Source organism: Mustela putorius, unplaced genomic scaffold, assembly GCF_011764305.1.
Source record: "Mustela putorius furo isolate JIRA1106 unplaced genomic scaffold, ASM1176430v1.1 tig00000738_pilon_pilon_pilon, whole genome shotgun sequence".
Taxonomy (NCBI): domain Eukaryota; kingdom Metazoa; phylum Chordata; class Mammalia; order Carnivora; family Mustelidae; genus Mustela; species Mustela putorius.
Window position 1 is genome coordinate 4,880,087 of NW_025421463.1, and position 24,432 is coordinate 4,904,518.

Below are 24,432 nucleotides of genomic sequence, written 5' to 3' on the forward strand. Positions count from 1 at the left end.
GCCGAAGGCAGAGGCTTAACCCACTGAGCCACCCAGGCGCCTAATGGCATAGGTTTTTGTTTTGTTTTGTTTTGTTTTTTAAAGATTTATTTATTTATTTATTTGACAGAGAGATCACAAGTAGACAGAGAGGCAGGCAGAGAGAGAGAGAGAGAGAGAGAGAAGCAGGCTCCCTGCTGAGCAGAGAGCCCGATGCGGGACTCGATCCCAGGACCCTGAGATCATGACCTGAGCCGAAGGCAGCGGCTTAACCCACTGAGCCACCCAGGCGCCCTGGCATAGGTTTTTAAAAGATCTTTATTATGGAAAATTTCAAACACATTAAAAAAAAAAGAATAATAAAATGAACCATCCCCATGTGCCTATCATCTAGCTCCAACAGTTATCAACATATGACCATTCTTGTTTAACCTTGCTCCCCCTTCCTCTGCAGTATTTTAAAACAGATCGCAGACATGATATCATTTCATCTGTAAATACTTCAGAAGGGTATAATCACTTTAAGAACTAGTTAACTCTTGGAAAAACTTGATACAAAAATTCCATTTGTCTCCTTGAATCTAATTGTAGATGCCAGCTGGTGAATTTCCATGTGTTAAACCACTCCCAAGGCTTGACTCACTATTGAAAGCATACACACTTCATTGTAATTGCTTGAGATAGCAGTAGTTTGTTAGAGTATGTTATCATGGTTGTTTCTATTTGGGTAGAGAGAGGTTACCAATAAGTAAAAACTCATATGTCAGAGCTAAGTTTGGAGATGTATAAAATCAGATGATATTTTCTGACCATTGTGCATTACAGGCCTTTGAGATTTTGTCTGGAAAATGAAAATGAAATATGGTTTGTGGATTTATAGAGTAAATTCCTGTAGTTCTTTGTGAGTGAATTTCCAAGAGTCACATTTAGCAGTAAAATGAAAAGGGTGTCAGAAGACTCAGAGCAAGAAAGACTCCTAAGCCTTAGAAGGTTGAGGGTTTAGAACTTGGGCCAGAGGAAAAGTCACACGGCATTGGAAGTGGTTATGGTTGGTTTTATTCCGGAAGTTAAAGTTGTGGCCTAGACCTCTGTAAATAGCCTATTTAAAAGACATTTCCTTTGGGAAGAGAGGCATTCTTTTCTTTTAGAAAATATTTTAAAGGATTAAGTACTATCTTGTAAAATTTGAAGATTGGCACTGAGTGAATTGTTGGACTAGAACAGTGTTTTCTCAAGATCCCAGTTTTTTGTGGAAAAGAAATGAAGTGGGGATGGAAAAGCTCATAAGCACCTTTAACTATTTAACTGGTCACATGAGAGAACAAGACTGATTCTAAGAGTTGCAAGACCCAGCCCTGTTAGGACTGCATGCAGCCTTGCTTCCTCCTTAGCTTGAATCACCACATGAGTCTTTTGGTAGGAGATGGAGGAGGTGGGGATCATCCCAAGTTAATTCGTGGCAATTTATTTTGAAAATCCATTCTTTTATTCTTGTCTTTTACTCCCATAACAGTTAGGTAATTTCTCTATTAAAGTACTTAGTACACAGTGCTTTGACTAGGGATTTTGTCATACTCATCTGTGTATCCGTAGCATCTAGCACATGGTCACTTGGAAAATATTTGTTGACACATGATGATCCCTTTTTCCAGCCTTGAGATGGTATGGTTTTGTGATTTCTCCAGTGGCCTAGACCAGAAAAATATGGGAGTAATGCTGTTGTGATGTAGGCTTCTCTCTGAATTGTTTTCCTTCCTAAATGGTGTTTGTTCTCAGACTCTTAGCCATTCTCTTCTTCTGGGACCTTCCAGGGAACCAGAAGGAGAGACGAATTTGTGTTTAGAGTAAGCAGACTGTGTCAGACTGTAGTTGGTATGTTAGGATCCCTGGAATCCTCTAGTCGCAGTCAGGATGCAGAATTCCATGTTGATAACAGATGCCAACAGCTCATTCTCTCGTTATTCTTCCTCATTTACTGAGATTTGACCCCATATCTGTGAGGTGGAGTGAATTTCAGTCTTGATCTTCAAGCTTTAAAGAGTGTGGCCATTGGGAATTAATTGGCGCAAAACGATGAGTATTTATTTTTTCATGTGTGTGGTAACTGCTGAAAATAATTTGCTGTAAAACTGTAGGATCAACATCAAATTAAACCTATGGTTCATTATCTAATACAGGATAGTAAAATAAATGTTAAAAAACCATTATTTCATCAACCTGTGTTTGTTGGTTGGAAAGTTGGAAGCTGTCTCAGACTCAACATATACAAAACTAAGATGATTCATTTTCCTTCTCTATTTTTCCCTGTCTTATGTCACATCTACTCTTTTAGTTGTTCTGGTCAAAACTTTGGACGCTATATTTCTCTTATACACCATATGCAGTCTGCCAGGAAAACTTATGGGGCCTGTGTACAAAATATATCCAGATCAACAACTTCTTACCGTTGCTCTTGCTACCACTGTGGTCTAAGCCACTGTCCTCTCTTGCCCAGATTATTGTAGCATTTCCTGATTGATTTCCCAGCTTCTACTCTTCCCTTTATTTTCATCCCAGCAGCCTGAATCATTATACCTTCGTGAGACATGTCTCTGTTCAGAAACCCTGCAGTGGCTCTCCATTCCACTCCTGAGGAACTATCCCTAAGGCCTTATTTTATCTGGTCTTCTAGTAACCTTTCTGACCTTACCGACTGCATCCCCCTCTTTCACTCTGCTGCAGCCACCGTTGCTTTCTTGCTGTTCCTTTGAACAGGACAGTCCTGCTTCTGCCGTAGGGCCTTGTGTTGGCTGTTCCTGTCTCTTCCTCTAGATAGCCGTGTGGCTAACTCTCATCACTGTCAAAACTTGCTGCTTTTGTCACTTTCTCAGTGAGGCCTACCCTAATCATCTTATGTAAACGTTGTAACTCCTTTGCCTCAGACACTTCTGATTCCCTTTATTGTGACCTTTTTTCCCTAAAACATTCATTATATTTTAAGATCTGTATACTTCCTTTTTTTTCCTTGAGAGTGAGTTTCATGTATTCATTTTGTTTATCTATAAGCTCTGCTTAAATGCTGGTAGACTTAGACAAAACTTCGGTTATTTATAGACCTGTCATGTTCAAGCATCCCAAAGAGTGCTGAACCTAAAACCAAGGAAGAGAAAAGCAAGTGCCTTAGATAGTCAAGAAAGAATTTTTGAGCATTGTTGACAATTCCTGAGAAGACTTAAAGTGCCAAAAGTGCTGGCAGTAGTTGGTTCTTCTACAAGTTGAAGAAGTGTGTTGATGGTGCTGGTAGTGTCTGGTTATAAATAGATCAACATTTTTTGAGATGCAGTGGTGAAAGGATATGCAAGGAAGGCAGAGAAAGCAGAGTAGAGTATAGTGGTGGTCGCAGTGGACTAGATTTGAAGTGACTAGAGCAGTGAATGAGTGGTAGACTCTATTTTTTTTTTTTTTTGACAGACAGAGATCACAAGGAGGTGGAGAGGCAGGCAGAATGAGGGAGAGAAGGAAGCAGGCTCCCTGCTGAGCAGAGAGCCCAATGTGGGGCTTGATCCCAGGACCCTGGGATCATGACCTGAGCCACCCAGGCACCCCATGATTGGTAGACTCTTGAGAACCATGATGGAAGTCAGCCAGATAAGACACATCTTTGTGGAATGGAGATGGACCAGTGCCACAGGAACCTCTTCACATACAAAATGCTTTAAAGCCATAGGCAGAAGGACCCTTTCCTTTGCATATAAATGAAAACTACAATAAGAGACTGCTTGGCACTTGTTAGGAGAGCTATTATCAAAAAAACTGCAAAGAGAAACTGGAACTTTTATGCATCTCTGGTGAGAATATACAGTGGTACAGCCACTGTGGAAAGCAATTTTGTGGTTCCTCAGAAAGTTAAATATAAAATTGCCATAGGATCCAACAATTCTGCTCGTAAGTAATACTCAAAGGAATTGAAAGAAGGGACTTACACAGGTACTCATACGCTAGTGTTCACAGCAGCATTATTCCTAAGAGCCAAAAGATGGAAAACGAAATGTCCCTCCACTGATGAACGGATAAATGAAATGTGGTAATGTACATACAGTAGACTTTAGCCTTAAAAAGGACATTATCGGGGCACCTGGGTGGCTCAGTGGGTCAAGCCTCTGCCTTCGGCTCAGGTCGTGATCCCAGGGTCCTGGGATTGAGCTCCACATTGGGCTCTCTGCTTGGCGGGGAGCCTGCCTCCCCCTCCCTCTCTGCCTACCTGTGATCTCTCTCTCTCTCTGTCAAAAAAATAAATAAAATCTTAAGAAAAAAAAAAAGGACATTATTTATTTTTTAAAAAATTTTATTTATTTGTCAGAACGCAAGTAGGGGAAGCAGCCGGCAGAGGGAGAAGCAGGCTCCCTGCTGAGCAAGGATCCTGATGTGGACTCAGTCCCAGGACCCCGGCATTACCACCCGAGCTACAGGCCGACTCTTAACTGACTGAGCCACCTATGTGTCCCAAAAAGGGAATTCTGGTACATGTTACAACATGAATTAATCTTAAAGACATTATGTTAGGTGAAAGATTCTGGATACAAAGGGACAGATGGGGCACCTGGGTGGCTCAGTGGGTTAAAGCCTCTACTTTCGGCTCAGGTCATGATCTCAGGGTCCTGGAATTGAGCCCCGCATCAGGCTTTCTGCTCAGTGGGAAGCCTGTTTCCCTTCTTCTCTCTCTGCCTCTCTGTCTACTTGTGATGTCTGTCTGTCAAATAAATAAAATCTAAAAAAAAAAAATTCAAAGGGACAGATATTGTATAATTCCTCTTACAATTAGAATAGGCAATGCATAGACAGAAAGTAGAATAGAGGGAGGGGAAATGGGGAATTCCTGTCTAATGGTTATAGTTTCTGTTTTGGATGATGAACCATTCTGGAGATGGATAGTGGTGATGGTTGCACAATATTGTGAAGGCACTTAATGCCACTGAATTGTACACTTGAAAATGGTTAAAATGGCAAATTTCATCGTGAAGTATATTTTAACACCCCCCCCCACTCTCCCCAAGAAGCCCTCTCCTTTAGGTGTAGCTATGTATACACGTGGGTAGGAGTATGCATAGGGAGGGCACAGATAGGCTGTGCCACACTGAAGGCAGGTGTCCCCGTATAGATGCTCAGACTTCCCTGATGGTGGAGATGTGCTCTTTCTGGCAATGCAGTAACCAGCTCAGTCATCTGATTCCTTCTCCTGCAGTCGCATCTGTAAGCATAGGAGAGTCATTCAGTCATTAAGAAAATGTTACATTTTATAAGAAACTGGATGGGGCAGCTGGGTGACTCAGTCCTTAAGCATCTGTCTGCCTTGGGCTGCCCAGGTCATGACCCCAGGCTCATGGGATCCAGCCCCGCATAGGGCTCCCTGCTTGGGAGAGCCTGCTTCTCCCTCTCCCACTGCTTGTGTTGCCTCTCTTGCTGTCTCCCTCTCTTTGTCAAATACATAAAACAAAACAAAACTTGAAATTGTTTCTGGAAAGGAGTACTGGAAGGCTGGGGTGGGAAAGAAGCCTATTTTTTACTATATACCTTATTGTGTGTTTAATTTTTTCAAAATTTGATAGAGAGAGAGAAAGACCACAAGCTGGGGGAATGGCAGGCTGACAGAGAGGGAGAAAGAAGCAGGCTCGCTGCTGAGCTTGCAGGGCTCAACCCCAGGACCCTGCGATCATGACCTGAGCCAAAGGCAGGGGCTTAACTGACTGAGCCACCCAGGCGTCCCTGTGTTTAATTTTTTTTTAAAAAATCATAGTTATATATTAACAGCTTTTGAAAATTAAAATAATCTATTGTTGGGGCGCCCTAAATATTAATTGTTCTTTAAACTCTCTTTCCAGGTTAAATTGATTACTGGAAAGGAAAGCTTTTTGGTGGATGTGAAAGGGAACAGAATACTTTGCTGCTTGGAGGTGTCTAGTTTCTTCTAGAGGAGCTTATGGATACTTCAACAGTGATCTTTTTTGACTGTCTCCTTTTGAGACTCTCTAATAGCTCCAGCCTGGGCTAGACTCTGAGGGGCTGTGTGGGCTGACCTTTCTGACTCCTCCACTTCCTCCAGGAGGCCCAGTCTACTTATTGCTCTTTGTAACTGGAAGAAAGACTTAAGCAGGGAAATGAGCAGAATGAGATTGAATTTTTTCTGGTAGGTGTTCAGTTTGAGAAGGTAGGAGGTAGGTGACCACACCTTGTTAAGGCTGCTGGCTTAAACACTGCGCTTCACTGATTTAATTAGGAATTGTTTTTTCTCTTCTGTTTTTGATATTGGAATCAAACCTTTATATTGATTTTCTTTCCTCTTTCTTTATTTCCTTTTTTCCTCTTTCATCCCATTTTTTGCTTTCTTTTTAATTCTTTGTATCCTTTGCTCCCCAAATGAGGCAGTAGCCTTCTTTCAGGTGAACTGCTTGTTTGAAAGAAGATCCTGGATTTTGTGAAATTATTTATTTTTGTGTGTATGAAGTTTATATTTTAGAAGATGAGGACGATCTCATCTTACTTAGATTGTAAAAATTATTCTCATTTCCTTTGGAATGTAAGGGAAACTTTTTAAAGCTGCATTTCCAGTGGAGATTCTTTGTGAGCATGTTTTGAGCCAAAAGCCTTGAAAATAGCTGTTAGAATTTTCTAATGCCTCAATTTTTAAGGAGCAGCCTTTCCAGAACATCAGGGCACATACATCTAATTTTTAAATTTTTTTCAAAAGTTAGGGAAAGTATAGGTATTTACATTTTTTCTTCTGTTGTAATTTCCAGAACGCTTTCTATCTTCATAAAGCATTGTGTTGTGTAGTATGTAGTAGGAAAAATACACTGGGCTAGTGATCAGATTTGGGCCCAAGTGTTTCTGTTATCAAGTCACTGAACCTCTTCTAGTTTGGTTTCTCAACTGAGAATAAAGGGATTGGATGTGTGGGCTTCCACGGTCTGATTATAAAGTTTTAGTCATTCTAGGTTTTATTGGCATTTCTCTAAAGCCAGTAATATAAAAGATTAGAAGAACTTTGCTTATAAAACTGTTCACATGAAAACTCATTTCAGTGTAACATAAGACTTGGATTCTAAAGGGGATGACTGAAACAACGTTTTTATAAGATGGTCTCGTGTAGAAATCAGTTTCAAAATACATTCTCTGGCAACATTGATCTAAAAATCCTGGATCTCATTTTGATATTAATAATTGTAAGTAATTTGTCATTATCTTTTATCATCTTTTTCTTCATCTATTTTTAAAAGATAACCTATCACTCTGTAGGAGTTGACATTTTCTGTTATGGCTTCCCTTGAAATACTACTGCTTTCATCTTTCTCCCTTAAGTGTCTTTTCCTGAGAGTGCAGGATTGAGTTCATACCTTTGCATAATGATTTAGGGAGTATTTTAAGCTTGGCATGTTAAAACCTGGCTGACTTCATTAATATGTGGGCAAACCAGCACATTAGAACATTTTTAAAGTTCCAAGCCACACGTTGTGCTTTAAGTGAACTTGGGCATGTATAAAAATTAATATTTAAGCATTGAATAGCACAGACATTCGAATTGCCCGTTGTCCTGGGTGACTGATTTTCAGTAAGGCTCTTGCTTGCCCTGCACATTTCTTCTATGCTTTAAACAGTGCCAAGAGCAGAGGCAGTAGAGGGTTTATTACTTTGGCGCTCTGCTACTCCCTGCTTTCGGCAGGCAAAAAGGCTGCTGTTTTACATCTTAAACTCCTACCATATGGAAAGTTTCTATAAATAAATCATGGATTTATGATTGGACTTCTAAATCTGTAACCTCTACGATCCATGACTAAAGCCAATATGAACACCTACTTAAACATACAGACTGCGAATGAAACTGGCGCTATTTCAGTGAGTATGGTCTCCGGCCACAATATCTAAATTATCAATTCAGTTAATTTCTTCTGGCTCAGTTGGCATGAATGGGACCTCATTTTGTTGTCAAGCAAAAACTAGTGAGCTCGGTAGTTTTTAGTGAATCCACTTTGACTTTTTGTACCTGAGTTGTTAGCATAATTATGTGGCAGATGTATTCATGAAAATGTAGAAGTGCATTAGATTTTGACACACTGAATCATTTAAATGTATTAAAGTAGCTGACATTTTAGAGGAATCCTATTTTTACTTATTTTGTAAACAGTCAATTGGTATTTCAGTCAACAAGAATATAATGGGCACCTGTGATATGCCAGACACTTGTTAGGTCTTATGGAACACTGAGTTATATGAAAGATGGTTTCTGTTAGGACATGTAAGAGAAAAGGAAAAAAGGAAACCTGGGGACCATAAAATATTTTATTGCTCTAATGGAGAGATGGACAAATGCCATGTGAGTGTGGTGGAGAGGCGAGTAGATTAACTCTGGGGAATTGGAAAAGGCTTTAGAAAAATATTTCAATTGGATCTTTAATAATTAAAATGATTTCCAAGTGGCTATATTGTATTGAGTGCCTACCATATACTAAGATTAGTTGATGTTACTTACCAGGGAAAGGGGGGGAAGAACATTTTATTATGTAGTAGGAAAACATTGGGACTATCAAAGATTGTCCCAGAAGTAAGAAGTTTGGTATTAGCTAATGGGACAGGGGAGGGAAATGAGTGGCTGGGTGGGATCAGACTATGACGGATCTCAGATACACGGTGTCTGTCCTTGCCACCGTGTTTTTTATATCATTTCCTTGCCTGAAAAGCCTTTCTCCTCTTTGCTGCTATACCTGTTTTTAAAGGTCCAGCTTTTATGCGAAGCTTTCCTCCCCTTTTTTCAAAGCTTATTATTTTTACTGAATGATTGTACAAAAGGATGTATACCTCAAAAGGGCATTCTGTTTCTTGAAGCATTTCTTCTATTATAGTCTGATCTTCCCAACTAGTTTCTCCTAAGGGTCAGAGGATGAATCCTTTTTAGCACACTGTGGGGACTCCAGGAATACGTAATAAATGGATGAATATGAAACATTTCTAGATATGTCAACCATTGAAACAGCCCAGCTGCAGTAGTTGAGATCACCTGTGTTTATTTAAAAGCCATTTTTTAACACCAGTAAGAGCAATTTTCAGAGGTTTAGGTCAGTTGCAATTTGGATATAAAATGACTTAATAAGAGTAATTATCTCATAGGGTTGTTGAGGATTAAATTAGTATTTTTAAGTGCTTAGAACAGTGGCGTAGCATATATAGTAAGTGCTCAGTCAAGTGCTAGCTACTGTTTAACTCCACCTATTTGGGCCTTTTTGCCAGTGACAGAGCTCAACCACTGTTGTAGGCATGAAGAAGATAGGAAATAAACAGCTTTATACCTTTGAAACCAAATGCCCTTTAGGAACTTCAAGAACTGCTTATATTGCATGAACTTTTATTTTTCTCTTTGTGTTTTAGTGATCGAGGGGTATGGTTGGCATGGAATTGAATTTCATCTGTCTGTGGGAGTTGTAAACAAGGTAGGTCCCAGGTTTATTTGCTTTTTCCTGCTCCTTGCCTAAGCTGTTTTGTTAGTATTTTCAATTCTACTGAGCTAGAATAAATCATAGCCCCATGATGGGCTGTCTTTATTGATTATCTAATGTTGTGGACTATGTCTAGTGTCTTTTCAGAATTTATTGAATGCCGAGAAACAGCACAACCAGTTAAAAATTTGGGTGATTATAGAACAAAACCATGAATTCACACACATGCGTGTACAAACCATGATTCAATCGTTGGGAGGCCAGAAGTTCTTGTATTAGAGCCATTATGTAAACCACCTTGGGGTAATGGCTAGTGACAGGCTAGCTAATTCTTCTGGTTATTCTGACACTCAGTAGCTTATGTGAATGGTAGACTAAAGGCAACAAAAGGCCTGTTTTGACAGTAGCCAGGCAATCATGGCAATTACAAATTTTGTTACTGATGACAGAATCTGTCTATCTGCACCCACTAGAGTTTGATTTGACACATTATGCTTGTGTTCTAGCTTCAGCTCTGTGCTAAACAAAAATACACCAGATATGGCTTGGGCTCCTATATCTGTCTTGTGTCAGATGCCCACAAAAAAGCTATAGATGGCAGCTTCACACAGCTCTGCAAACCTATTTCTGTCAGAACATTTCCTGTCAAAGTAAGGTAGGGCTAGTTCACATAGTTCTAGTTTCCTGTGGTCTTAGGTATGTGGAGATCCCATTGCTCATTGGTGCAGGAAACTTGGATTACTCAGAGAGTGAACTTGATAGCCAATAATAATAATAATAATAATAATGACACTACTCCCTACAACCCTCCCAACCAGGAATCCTGTGAACTTGAATATAAGGTTCTGTGGGTTGATGACAGCCTTGGACTCTTGCACCTAAAACAGCAAAAGTTCTTGAGACAACTTGCAAGAATAGCAATCATAAATACATTGCCATAAGGAAAGACAGTCGAGTTACCATTTTCTTTTTTTAAGTAATCTTTATGTCCAGTGTATGGCTTGAACTCACAGCCCCGAGATCAAGAGTTGCATGCTCTTGATCAGGTGCCTCACTGAGCTACTTTTCTGTAGCAAAGGGAACCATGGTCTTTGGAATTGACACTACTGCCTAGGCAGCAAGGTAGGGGGGGTTTGATGAAAGTTTAACTTCTGCAGATGATTTCCCTTCATTATCATGTAGAGACCTGAATGTTGGGTCTGGTCTGGGTGGTCACTCAGGAGATTCTCTTCTGTTTTCCTGCTTTTTTTGGGGGGGTAGTAATAAACAGGAACTATTTTATGGAAATACTGTAAGAATTAATGGAAAGGAAAGAAACTAAAATTTACTGACCTCCTACTAAGGATTAGGCATTCTACTGTAAATGCTATTAGGCATGCTATTTTCACACTATGTTCTTTTATTGAAATATAAAAAGTTCATTGATGTTAAACTTTTTCAAGTCTGAGTGTTTATAACCTTATTGATATCACCACCTTGAGCTATTTTGACCTTTATTGTAGCCATTTAGAGGAAAGCGAGTTAGATATTGGTACAAATGTTGCTTCATTTATGTTATTTATGTCTTCATTATGTCATTTATGTCTGCTAGAACCTTCTTTTGTGAAGAAGAAAAAAAAAGAAAATGCCTACACGGATTAGGGGAATTTTTTGTTTTTGTTTTTATCTAGAAAATAAAAACAGACTTGCTACTGATTTAGCTAAAGGCAGAAAGGAGACTAGCAGGTCTGAAATTAGAGACACCTGTGCTGTTTTGGGAAGTTGAGACTCTTGACCCAGGCTTTGCTGATGTTGATGCAGGGGAGGTCAGAGTAGGTTAATATTTTCATAGCTCAAAGCAAATGTGAATTGTGGTTGTTTATAGGTGCAGTTTCGCTTGATCTCTGTAGTTGCATGTGGGTAAGTGAACTACAGCGCTGCGATCTCCAGCAGCTTCTGCAGAAGCCCCTGAACCAAGACAAATTATTATTCTTCAGAAATACCAAAAAATCCCCCATTTGGATGTTTTGCTGGCTGAGGGAATTGACTGTTGTCATCTTACCGGTAAAGAAATTGTCTTACATTCTTTTAAGATGATTCTAGATTTGATTTTCTGCTTTTAAATTTCCTCTTGAAATGCTGTTCTGATAGGAGGTACCATCTCTACATCTTACACCTATGCAAGGGCGTGGGATTAGAATAAATTGTTACCGCTCTCCTAGGTGATAGGACGTTAAGTCGGAGTTTTCCTTCCCCTGATTTCACATTGAACGTCTCCCAGTCTGTTGTCTTTTTACTCTTAAGACGGTAAGCTTTTGTGGTCTTAGCAAGGTTTATAGTGAGTAACCCAGTGACACAATACTGTCCTTTATTGGGTTGAAATGGAAACATTAGTATTTCTGAATCTGTGCAGTTTTCATTTTTATTTTCCTGTCTGTAGAATGAATTATTGTACTTTTTCTCCTCACTGCTTTCTTTCTTCAGTCAGAAACTCTAATTCCCCCTTCTTGCTTGAGCAAACAAATACCAGTTTTTAAGAAACAGCTTTATTGATATGTAATCTATATACTGCAAAATTTGCCTGTTGGAAGTGTACAAGTCAATGATTTTTAGTAAATTTGTAGAGTTGTGCAACCATCGCTACACTCCAGTGTTACAGTCCCAGGTCCCCCAAAAGATCTCTGTCAGATTCTTAATTGTAGGAAACAAACTGAGGGTTGCTGGAGGGAAGGGGGATGGGGAATTGAGTAACTGGGCGATAGACATTACGAAGGGGACGTGATGTAATGGGCAGTGGGTATTACGGAAAATTGGTGAATCACTGATCTCTAGCTCTGAAGCTGATAATACACTATATGTTAATTGATTGAATTTTTTAAAAGTTTCTTATTATCGGTCACACATTTACCCTTTTGTTATTTTTATTCCTTTTTTTCTTTTTAACCACTTTTTAAAAGTGTAACCTTTCTTAAAGAGTGGCTTTAGCTTTTATTTGAAGTGTTGTCCCCCCCCCCCCAAAGACATTATTCTATAACACTTCAGGCCTTTCAATAAAAGGTTTTATATTGGGGCACCTAGGTGGCTCAATCAGTTAAGTGTCTGCTTTTGGCTCAGGTCATGATCTAAGGGTCCTGGGATTGTGCCCTGCATCGGCCTCCTTGCTCAGCGGGGAGGCTGCTTTCCTTCTCTACTGCTTGTGCTCTCTCTTGCATGTGCTCGCTCTTTCAGTCTCTCAAATAAATAAACAAAATCTTTTTTTTTTTTTTAAGGTTTTGTTTAAGCACTGCTCGACTCTGGGATCATGACCTGAGCCAAAGGCAGATGCTTAACTACTGAGCCACCCAGGTGTCCCATAAATTAAAAAAAGTCTTTAAAAAAGTAAAATGCTAGAATATTGCCATTCATTCATATTAACATATAATGTATTATTTGCCCCAGGGATATAGGTATGTGAATCATCAGACTTACACATTTCATACCACTCACCATAGCACATACCCTCCCCAAGCTACCATAACCCCACCATCCTACCCCTAACCCCCCACCCTGCCCCCAGCAACCCTCAGTTTGTTTTGTGAGATTAAGAGTCTCTTATGGTTTGTCTCCCTCCTGATCCCATCTTGTTTCATTTTTTCTTTCCCTACCCTCCACAACTCACAAATTCCTCATATCAGGGAGATCATATGATAATTGTCTTTCTCTGATTGACTTATTCTGCTCAGCATAATACCCTCTGGTTACATCCATGTCATTGCAAATGATTGCCAGGCATTTATATATTAAACAACCCAATAGATACTAGTTACTTTTTTGTGTTACTATTAGGCCTAGAGATATTAAGTCTGTGAAGATATGGCTCCTTCCCTCATGGTATTATAATCTACCTGAAGAAACAAACAAGAATCAATGTCCAGAGAACAGCGTGATAAGCATTATGGTAAAAGTATTGTAACAGCACAGAGAAGGAGTATTTAAATTAAGTAAAGGGGGGCACCTGGGTGGCTCAGTCAGTTAAGCGTCTGCCTTTGGCTCAGGTCATGATTGCAGGGTCCTGGGATCTAGGCCTGCATCTGGCTCCCTGCTCAGCGGGGAGTCTGCTTCTGCTTCTCCCTCTGCCCCTCGCCCTTGCTTATGCACAAGCTCTCTCTTTCTCTCTCAAATAAATAAATAAAATGTTAAAATTAATTAATTAAAGGTAATAAAGTTTATCACTAATGGAACCAGAGCTGATTTCTTTTTTTTTTATTATTTTTTTTTTTTTTTTTAAAGATTTTATTTATTTATTTGACAGAGAGAAATGACAAGTAGGCAGAGAGGCAGGCAGAGAGAGAGAAGGGGGGGGGAAGCAGAGAGCCTGATGCGGGACTCGATCCCAGGACCCTGAGATCATGACCTGAGCCAAAGGCAGTGGCTTAACCACTGAGCCACCCAGGCGCCCCAGAGCTGATTTCTAAAGAATAAGTAGTTATATTCCATTCAAAGAGAGTGATAAACCGTTCGAGACAATGGTAGAAGCATGAAAACCTTAATGGGCAAAAGCATGACATCATTTGAGGTTAAGTGAACAAGAATAAAAAGCATGGCATGAAAATCTTAAAGGAAGGCAGGAGCCAGATCATAAATGGCCTATGTGATAAGCTGAGTTTGGATTTTTTCCTGAAAGCTACAAGGAGCCACTGAAAACACAGAAATAGAGATAAGATGTGATTAAATCTCCATGTCAGAAATATCACTTGGATAGAAAAGTGAGAGACCAATTAAAGAGGTGACAAGTCCAACTAGAATTCTACTGCAGTTGTACAGAGGGATAAAATAGAGGCTTCAACACTTAGATATATAACTAAGAACTACAAAAACATGCATCCACACAAAAACTTGCACACAAATGGTCATAGCAGCATTATTCATAAGAGCTAAAGAGTAAAAACAAGCCAAATGTCCATTAACTGATACATGAATTTTTAAAATGTGGTTTATCCATACAATCAAATATTATTCGTCCTTAAAAAGGAATGAAGTTCCGACACCTGCTACAGCACAGATGAGCCTTGAAAACATTAGACTGAGTTAAAGAAGCCACTCATAAAAGGGCACTTATTGTATGATTCCTTTTATATGAAATGTCTAGAACAGGCAAATCCATAGAGACAGAAAGCTCTAGAGGGAAGTCAGCTGCTATGTCTTGACAAACTCAAGCAGTCCTATGTAGAGGTCTGTGTGGTAAGGAACTGAGCCTCCAACAATGGCCAGTGAGAAATCATGGCCTGCTGCCAACAGCCGTGTGGGTAAGCTTAGAAGCGCATCCTCTAGCCCCAGGCAGGCCTTCAGATAGCCTGAGCCCCCAGAAACATGACAGCCTTATAGCCAGAATCACTCAGTTAACCTGCTCCCATATTCCTGAGCCACAGAAACCATATGAGATAATATTTATTGTTGTTTTAAGCTGCTGAGTTTTAGAATAGTTTACTATGCTGAAATAGAGAACTGATTCTCCAATAAAACTTTTAAAAGTTTGGGGTACATGGCTGGGTCAATCAGATCATTTTACTCTCGATCTCAGGGTTAAAGTTTAACCCCCATGCTGAGTGTAGAGATTATTTAAAAATAAAATCTTAAAAAAAAAAAAAACTTTTCAAAGTTCAGGTGTACTAGAATATCATTTACCTTATTTACCATGTGCAGAGCAGAATTCTCCAGTGAACAAATATCTAATCTATATATACAAAGAGAAATAACCAGATACACGATTCCCTTTAAAAACAAATAATAGGGGCACATGGGTGGCTCAGTGGGTTAAGCTTCTGCCTTCGTCTCAGGTCATGTTCTCGGACTTCTGGGATCAAGTCCCACATTGGGCTCTCTGTTTAGCGGGGAGCCTGCTTCCCCCCTCCCCTAGTTGTGATTCTGTCTCTCTCTCTCTCTGTCAAATAAATAAATAAAAATCTTTAAAATAAATAAGTAAAAACAATAAATAAGCAAGAAATATAAGAGCTTTTTAAAATTTTTATTTTTTTTAAGATTTTACTTATTTGAGAGAGAGAGCACAAGCTTGGGGGGAAAGGTTGGGGGCAGGGGAACGGCAGGAGAGGGAGAAGCAGACTCCCCTTTGAGCTGACTGAGCCACCCAGGTGCCCCATTTGTTATGTCATCTAATCTTCATAACAACCCTTTAAATTAGGTGTTGTTATTATCTTCCCTTTAAAAATGAAGATGTCAAAGCACAGAGAAATTGAGTAATTTGCTAAAATATACGCAAATAGCAAATGGTAGAGCTGGGATTTGGTAATGCTGGAACTTGAACCTGCACACTCTGATTCCAGAGTCTGTGTTCCTATTTCTGCTGCTGTGCTGCTGCCATAGAGTCTGACACATAGGTATTTAATAAATATCGGTGGGTGAGTGAAAACCCAGTTTCTGCGCACAGAGCCTTGCTTACTTGGTTCTTGCCAACAGGGTGTTTGTCCTGGGGGTTACAAGGACAGGAAGATAGAGATCGGAGTCACAGTGGTCTGAATTCCTATCCTGCTTCATGACTTCTGCTTCTTAACTCCTTTCTCTGCTTTTCTTACTTTTACCAAAGATTGATTTATTTATTTTAGAGAGAGGAAGAGAGAGCACAGAGTGTGGGGCAGAAAGAGAGGGGGAAAGAGAGAATCTGAAGCAGACTCCCTGCTGAGCACAGAGCCCAACGCAGGGCTTAATCTCCCTGAGTGAGATCACGGCCCAATCTGAAACCAAGAGAAACTGAGTCTGGTGCTAAACTGACTGCACCACCTAGGCGCCTCATGAAAAAGAATGATTCTCTTATTCTGCCTTAATCCTTAGGTAATATTTACATTAAGATTCCTGAGTTTTGTGTCTTGGAGTATTTTCTGCCCCAACCTTTTATTTTGATGACATTTAAATCTTCAGAAAAGTGTTAAGAATGGTACAGTGGTTACCCATATACCCTTTTGACTAAATTGATCAGTTTTGGACATGTTGCCACATTTTTGTGTTCTCTTTCCACACACACACATGCAGGCATGTTTATATTTTGCTGAAACATGTAAGGGTCACTTGCAGATATCATGACACTTTATTCCTAAATATTTTGGCATCCATTTCCAAAGAATAAAGAGATTTCTCCTACACAACCACATAGAGTTTTATACTCTGGAGCTTTAGTATTGACATATCATCTCATATACCATCTCTATTGTGTATTTTCTTGGTTTGAATAATGTCTTTTAGTTGTCCTGGCTCATACCCCAAGACAGTTCCTAAAGCCTGATTTTAGGAAGGAAGATGTCTTTCATGACATTGACATTTTAAGAGATGAGTTGTTTTGTAGACTATCCTTCAATTTGGATATATCTTTTTCCTCTTGTGTTGCTTCAGGATAAGTATTGTGGGCAGGATGTTTTGTCTTTTCTTAATGCTAAACATCAGGAGGCCCACAATGGTGGTTTCATCAATGGTGATGTTAAATTCACATTTGGTTAAATTCCTGTCTGCCAGATTTGCCCATTGTGTAGGTGCCTTTTTCCCTTTGTAATATATAATTGATTAGAGTAATACTGATTTTTCTTTTAAAGATTTTATTTATTTGACAGACAGAGATGACAAGTAGGCAGAGAGGCAGGCAGAGAAAGAGAGGGGGAAGCAGGCTCCCTGCTGAGCAGAGAACCGGATGTGGGGCTCTATCTCAGGACTCTGAGACCATGACCAGAGCAGAAGGCAGAGGCTTTAACCCACTGAGCCACCCAGGTGCCCCAGAGTAATACTGATTTTTAAAATACCTTTTGTACAGAAGTACCATGTGGTTATCACAATAGAAATGACACCTAAGCAGTAAACTAAATAGGCTAATGGTGTTTAAAAGTTTAGTATTATGTGCAAGGTGATATGTATGAAATGGAGTTCACACAGTTCATTTAATTTGAGCTTCTTTGTAATATGAACAACTAAGTGAAGAGTTTAAATACTGTTGCTGAAGAGCCTTGGGATGAAAATCTAGTTTTTTTGGGTCATAGGAATTTTTGCTGATAACCTTTTCATAGTTTTCAGACAGATTATTTCCTGCTTTTATTTATTTTATTTTTCCCATTTATTATTTTTATTTATTTATTTTTTAGGTGGGGGAGGGGCAAAGGAAGAAAAAATCTGAGACCGATTCCTTGCTTAGCACAGAGCAAGGCTCAGTCCCCTGGCCCTAAGATCATGACCTGAGTGGAAATCAAGAGTTGGACACTCAGCTGACTGAGCCACCCAAGCACCCCTCTTTTTGCTTTTAAAATCTCTTCCTCCCACCTTCTTTTTTTTTTTTTTTAAAGATTTTATTTATTTATTTGACAGACAGAGATCACAAGTAGGCAGAGAGGCAGGCAAAGAGAGAGAGAGAGGAGGAAGCAGGCTCCCCGCAGAGCAGAGAGCCCGATGTGGGGCTCGATCCCAGGTCCCTGGGATCATGACCTGAGCCGAAGGCAGCGGCTTTAGCCCACTGAGCCACCCAGGCGCCCCTTCCTCCCACCTTCTTATGTGTCCTTTGAAACAATATAGCTCTTTTTTTTTTTTTAATATTTTATTTATTTATTTGAGAGAGAGACAGTGAGAGAGAGCATGGGCGAGGAGAAGGACAGAAGGAGAAGCAGACTCCCCATGGAGCTGGGAGCCCTATGTGGGACTCGATCCAGGATCATGACCCGAGCCCGAAGGCAGTCATCCAACCAACTGAGCCACCCAGGCGCCCCAACAATACAGCTCTTAAGGAGAGCTCTGGAGTTAATCTGGGTTTGAACCCTGGCTCAGCCACTTAATCACTAGGTGATCTTGAACAGGTTATTTAACTTCTCTGTACCTCAGTATTCTCCTCTGTATACTGTGGAAAATAATAATGCCCTCGTAAGCTTGCTGTAAGGATTGAATAAGCAGTGGCTACTGTTTCTGGTCACAAGTATTTAGTAAGTAATTAGATATTCTTTTCAACCTGATAAAACTTGTCAGGTATTACTCAGTGACTTTTCCTTTAAATCTGTGCACTAGACATGTAGACATGAACATATACATGTACTTATAGACTTTGTTCAAGGAAATGATCTTAGACATTTCTTCTAGAATTCTCTCTGTCCTGTCCTTTCTTCGTGAAACTTGAGGGAAAGGAGATAAACCTTTAACTTAGAATACTTGTAGAATCCATATGTTAACCTTTTATTTCTTAAATGTTTACATTTGCTGTATACCATTTTAAAAATAACACCCAAAGGACTACCTGTGCTAGGAAAAAAAAAGGTAAATATTCTCTCTACTTTAGACCATATGATCTTAATGTTGCCTTGGAAATGGTTAAATTCAAGGTATTGATAGCTGACTGACATCTCTACCCTGAATTGGAGGCCACAGTTCATTATGTGACAATCTAAGGAGATACTCCAAGGAGGGTATCAGCTAAATTTTTCAGGGGTTCTTAATGGCAGAGGTGCCGTTATCTCCAGAGAGTATTTGGAAAAGTATGGGGGCATTTTTGGTTGTTGCAGTGACTATAGAGGAGTGAGGATACACCACTGGCATTTAGTGGTCAGGGGCCAAGGGTAATAGCCCAAACCAAAGAATTATCTACCCCACATGCCAATAACATTGCTCAGAGAGTGAACTACTCAAACCCAAAGACTTGGTGAATTGGTAGATACAGTTTTATTTTATCTGTTGTTAAAAAAAGATTATTGCTGGGGCGCCTGGGTGGCTCAGTGGGTTAAGCCGCTGCCTTCGGCTCAGGTCATGATCTCGGGGTCCTGGGATCAAGTCCCGCATCGGGCTCTCTGCTCAGCGGGGAGCCTGCTTCCCTCTCTCTCTCTGCCTGCCTCTCCAACTACTTGTGATTTCTCTCTGTCAAATAAATAAATAAAATCTTTAAAAAAAAAAAAAAGATTATTGCTTAAGGCAGGAAGTTTTCTGAAGGAATATTTCAGAGCTATAGTATATACTCTGTATTCTTCAAGGAGAATTAGGTCATATTTTCTCATTTGGAAGAGTAAGGTATTTTCCTGAAAAATCAGAAAGTAAGTATACATTGGTGGTGTTTATTCCCTAACATTAAGAGTAGTTGAATGGTTAAAATTGTTTGGTGGGGGCGCCTGGGTGGCTCAGTGGGTTAAGCCGCTGCCTTCGGCTCAGGTCATGATCTCAGGGTCCTGGGATTGAGTCCCACATTGGGCTCTCTGCTCAGCAGGGAACCTGCTTCCCTCTCTCTCTCTCTCTCTGCCTGCCTCTCCGTCTACTTGTGATCGATCTCTGTCAAATAAATAAATAAAATCTTTAAAAAAAAATTGTGTGGTGGTTAAAGAAAATTGGTGTTCTATTTCTTTAGTAATCTGTGTATCTTCATGATTGGTAGAAATAACATAATTTATGCCTGGCATTCCAGCGATGCTTAAATATTGCTTGTACTGTTCTCTTTCTTTCTTTTTTTTTCCCTCCAAAGACCAAATGATGTATTTTTTTGGCAGATCAATAAGATTATAGTAGGAATGTAATTAAACTTGTTGTAGCTTGTTTTACTTGAGCCTAATGAAGGACTTTCACAGAGATTTTAGGGAAGATAAGTATTCTCAGCTTCTAGTCAGTTTCTCAAGCTTTTTTGGGCTATAACTCATAATTAGAGACATATTTTATATTGGTACTCAATTGTATGCATAAGTATATAGATAGCTGTAACAAAAGTTTTATGAAATAATACCCTTACTACATGTGGTGCAATCTGATAGTTTTAACTTTATTTAATTGCAAAATGTTGATCTTAGCCTATTAAATTGATTATGTGACCAAGATATTACAAATTATAATTTGAAAAATACTGTTTTAAGATATATGTTCATAAGATTCTAACCCAAGCTTTAAAATATATCCCACTTGTTACTGTTTGTTTTTCTTTTTAAAATTATGTTTTATTATGATAACATTTAAGATGAGATCTGCCCTCTTATTAGATTTTTAAGTGTACAACACAGTAATGTTATCTATATGCACAATGTTGTACAGCAGAACGTATTCATCTTGCATAACTGAAATTTTATACCCATTGATTAGCAGCTTCCACTTTAATCTTCTCCTTATAGCCCCTTGGCAACCATTATTTTATTCTTCTATGAATTTGACAATTTTTTAAAAAAAGATTTTATTTATTTGACAGACAGATCTCAAGTAGGCAGAGAGGCAGGCAGAGAGAGAGATTGGGGAAACAGGTTCCCTGCTGAGCAGAGAGCCCGAAGCGGGGCGTGGGGCTCAATCTCAGGACCCTGAGATCATGACCCGAGCCGAAGGCAAAGGCTTTAACCCACTGAGCCACCCAGGCACCCCAAGAATTTGACAATTTTTTAAAAAAAAAGTTTATTTAAAAATAAACTGGTCGCCTGGGTGGCTCAGTCGGTTAAGCATTTGCCTTTGGCTCAGGTCACGTCCACAGAGTCCTGGGACTGAGCCCCGTGTCAGGTCCTCTGCTCGGCAAAGAGTTTGCTTCTCCTTCTCCCATGCTCTCTCCCTCTCTCTCTTTCTCTTTCTCTCTCTCTCAAAAAAAAAAAAAAGTTTATTTTTTTAGTAACTACACCCAATGTGGGGCTTGAATTTATGACCCCCAGATCAAGAGGCACATGCTCTTAGCCAGTCAGGAGCCCAAATTTGACAATTTTAGATACCTCAAATAAGTGAAACCATGGTATTTGTGGTGATATTTATCTTCTGTGACTGACTGGCTTATTTTCCTTCACATAAACTCTGCAGGGTCCATCTGTGTCCTTGCATATTACAGGATTTCCTTCTTTTTTTTAAGACCGAATAATATTCCATTGTGTGTATATACCACTTTTTAAATCCACTAATCTGTAGATTGTTTCCACATCTTGCCTATTGTGAACAGTGCTGCATTGACATGGTAGTGCTGCTACCTCTTCAAAATCCTGACTTCTGTTATTTTGGAAAGATACCCAGAAGCGGGATTGCTGGATCATATAGAAGTTTTTTTTTTTTTTTTTAAGATTTCATTTATTTATTTGACAGAGATCACAAGTAGGCAGAGAGGCAAGCAGAGAGAGGAAGGGAAGCAGGTTCCCTGCTGAGCAGAGAGCCCAACACGGGGCTTGATCCCAGGACCCTAGGATCATGACCTGAGCTGAAAGCAGAGGCTTTAACCCACTGAGCCATCCAGGCGCCCCCATATATAAGTTTTATTTTTAATTTTTTTAAAATTTTTTTGAGAAAATTCCATGCTGTTTTCATGATGGCTACCATTTTGCGATCCCACCAATACTGTAGAAATGTTCCAGCTTCTCTGTATCCTTGTCAACATTTGTGTCTTTTGTATTTTTGATAATAGACATTCCTACAGGTATGAGGTGATAACTCATTGTGGTTTTATGCTGTTCTTTGGAGAACTATTCAAGTCCTTTGCCTATTTTTAAATGGGTTATTAGTTTTTGAGTTGTAGGAATTCCCAATATATTTGGAGATTAACCACTTACCAGATACGTGATTTATAGATACATTATTCTCATTCTGTAGCTTGCCCTTTTCCTCTATCAATTATTTCCTTTGCTGTGCAGAAGCTTTTTAGTTTGGTATATAGTCCCATTGGTCTGTTTTTGTTTTTGGTACCTGTGCTTTGGTATCATGTCTGTGAAGTCATTGCCACGACTCATATCATGAAGCTGTTCCCCTATGTCATCTTCTAGGAGTTTTACAGTTTCAGGTGTGTTACATTTAAGTCTTTTTTTTTTTTTTCTTAAAGATTTTATTTATTTATTTGACAGAGACAAAGCAAGAGAGGGAACACAATACAAGCAAGGTGAGTGGGAGAGAGAGAAGCAGGTTTCCTGTGGAGCAGGGAACCTGATGCGGGGCTAGATCCCAGGACCCGGGGATTGTGACCTGAGCCGAAGGCAGACGCTTAATGACTGAGCCATCAAGGCACCCCTTGTTGAGAACTTTTATCATGAAAGAGTATTGGATTTCATCAGATGCTTTTTCTGCATCTATTGAGATGATCATTTTTTTTTTTAAGACTTATTTTTAGAGAGAGAGAGAGCGGGTGCCTGGAGGTGAACAGAAGGAGGGACAGAAGGAGAGGGAAAAAGCAGCCTCTTCGCTGATTGGAGAGCCTGACATAGGACTGGATCCCAGGACCCTGAGAACATGAACTGAGTCAAAATCAAGAGTTGGTTGCTCTGACTGAGCCACCCAAGCACCCCGAGATGATCATGTGGTTTTTACCCTTCATTCTATTAATGTAGTCCATCATATTAAATAGTTTGCATATGTTGAACCATCTTTACATCACAGGGATAAACAAGTCTGACCGTTGCTGACTGTCTCCTCCACTATTGCCCTTGGCTGAGCCACCCTCTCCTCTCTCTCGGACTTCTTCAGTAGGATTCTTATTGTACTCCTGGTTTCCTCTCTTGCTTTGTTCCCACCCAGCTCTGTCCTTTCTGTTCTAAATGATGGTTTAAAAATGCTGTCTGTTGTTTTCTTGTTAAAAATCGAGCCTATGTGATTTAAAAAAGTTTATAGAATATTGTAATAAAAATTTAAAAATCAAAAGTTAAAGTAATAATCCTTGACCTCAGATATCTAGAACAAGTTATACCATGGAACTCCCTTGCTCAGTAGTATTGAGGCCTAAACAGAATCTCTCATCTCTGTTTCATTTGCTATCCGTATAATCCTGCTGGATTCATTGTAATTCCAGTGCATTGCCTGGTCTGTTTTATTGAGCTACTCTTCCCTTTCAGATTGGCAGAAATGATAACAGGTCTGGATTTTATTGTAACTTTTTTTTTTTTTTTTTTTTGGTAAGCCAGTATGAGGAAAGATTTGGCATTTTAAAAGACTGGGGCTCCTGGCTGGCTCAATTGGAAGAACATGCAACTCTTGATCTCAGGGTCATGAGTTCCAGCCCCACATTGGGTGTAGAGATTCTTAATTAAATAAAACTTAAAAAAAAGACAAAAGAGGGGAGCCTGGGTGGCTCAGTGGGTTAAAGCCTCTGCCTTTAGCTCAGGTCATGATCTCAGGGTCCTGGGATCGAGCCCCACATCAGGCTCTCTGCTCAGCAGGGAGCCTGCTTCTTCCTCTCTCTCTCTCTCTTTCTGCCTGCCTCTCTGCCTACTTTTGATCTCTGTCTGTCAAAAAAAAAAAAAAGACTAAAAAAAAAAGGCTTAAAAAATAAAGACAAAAGATAGTGTGCTGAACCAAACAGCCCAGAGTCTTCCTTACCTATTCTGTTATTTACAGAAAAGGAATGTGCTAATGTGGAAATCCTGAATTGGAAATCAGGAGGCCAGGGTTTTCCTCTTGCCTTTGCCCCTAATTTGCTGACATTGAGGAAATTGTTTATAACTCTTCTGGGCTTTTACTTTCTTCATCATCTGAAATCATTGGATATTCTAGATTTCCTCAAACCCTAAAATTCAGCAATTCTGCCATCTTTTTGACAGGGTTTTGAAACAAAGGAAGTCTTCTTTATCTATTTTACCATGCTGATGTTCTCCTATCTGTTGTAATCCGAATACCTAGAAAAAGGAAAATAAATTTTAATCTGTCATACTCAGCTATTATGATAAGTAACTCCAGAATCATGATTATAAAAATAGTCTGGGCATATAATAAAGTACTATGTAGATGACAGATGATTACATATCACCATGGTGAAAAATGTAGATAAGCAGTCCCTTCCTGCGTACTTTCTGTGAACTGCTCTATGGTCGCAATTTTAAGGTCCACTTCAGAGAGCTTCTGGGACTTTACTGTGCTTTCCTTGAGTTGCAAGACTAGTTCCTTGCAGTAGTCTCTTCGTATTATATTTTGTGCCTAGAGTGTGTGTAATTCAGCCAGAGGTAGTTCATTGCTTTGGGCATTGGAAGCCTTCCTCTTTTATCCCAAAGCAGTTTTTGCAGGAAAATTAGGCACCAGAAAAGACAAGATTACCAACGTTATGGCTGTCTTGTTTGTGAGCTGGGCCCCTGGTGTCATGTAGGGAGCT

General features: G+C 39.6%; 1 protein-coding gene across 3 annotated transcripts in view; it reads left to right on the top strand.

Annotated features, from left to right (window-relative positions):
* The window catches only part of MRTFA (myocardin related transcription factor A), a 195,021-nt gene that overhangs the window by 22,767 nt on the left and 147,822 nt on the right, over positions 1-24,432 (top strand). For 2 of the 3 annotated variants that reach the window (XM_013045097.2, XM_013045098.2), the window contains exon 1: positions 11,350-11,486. In XM_013045097.2, coding sequence (XP_012900551.1) covers positions 11,445-11,486 — 42 coding nt within the window. In that variant the 5' untranslated portion in view covers positions 11,350-11,444. The other variant, XM_004771275.3, reaches the window with a different exon arrangement.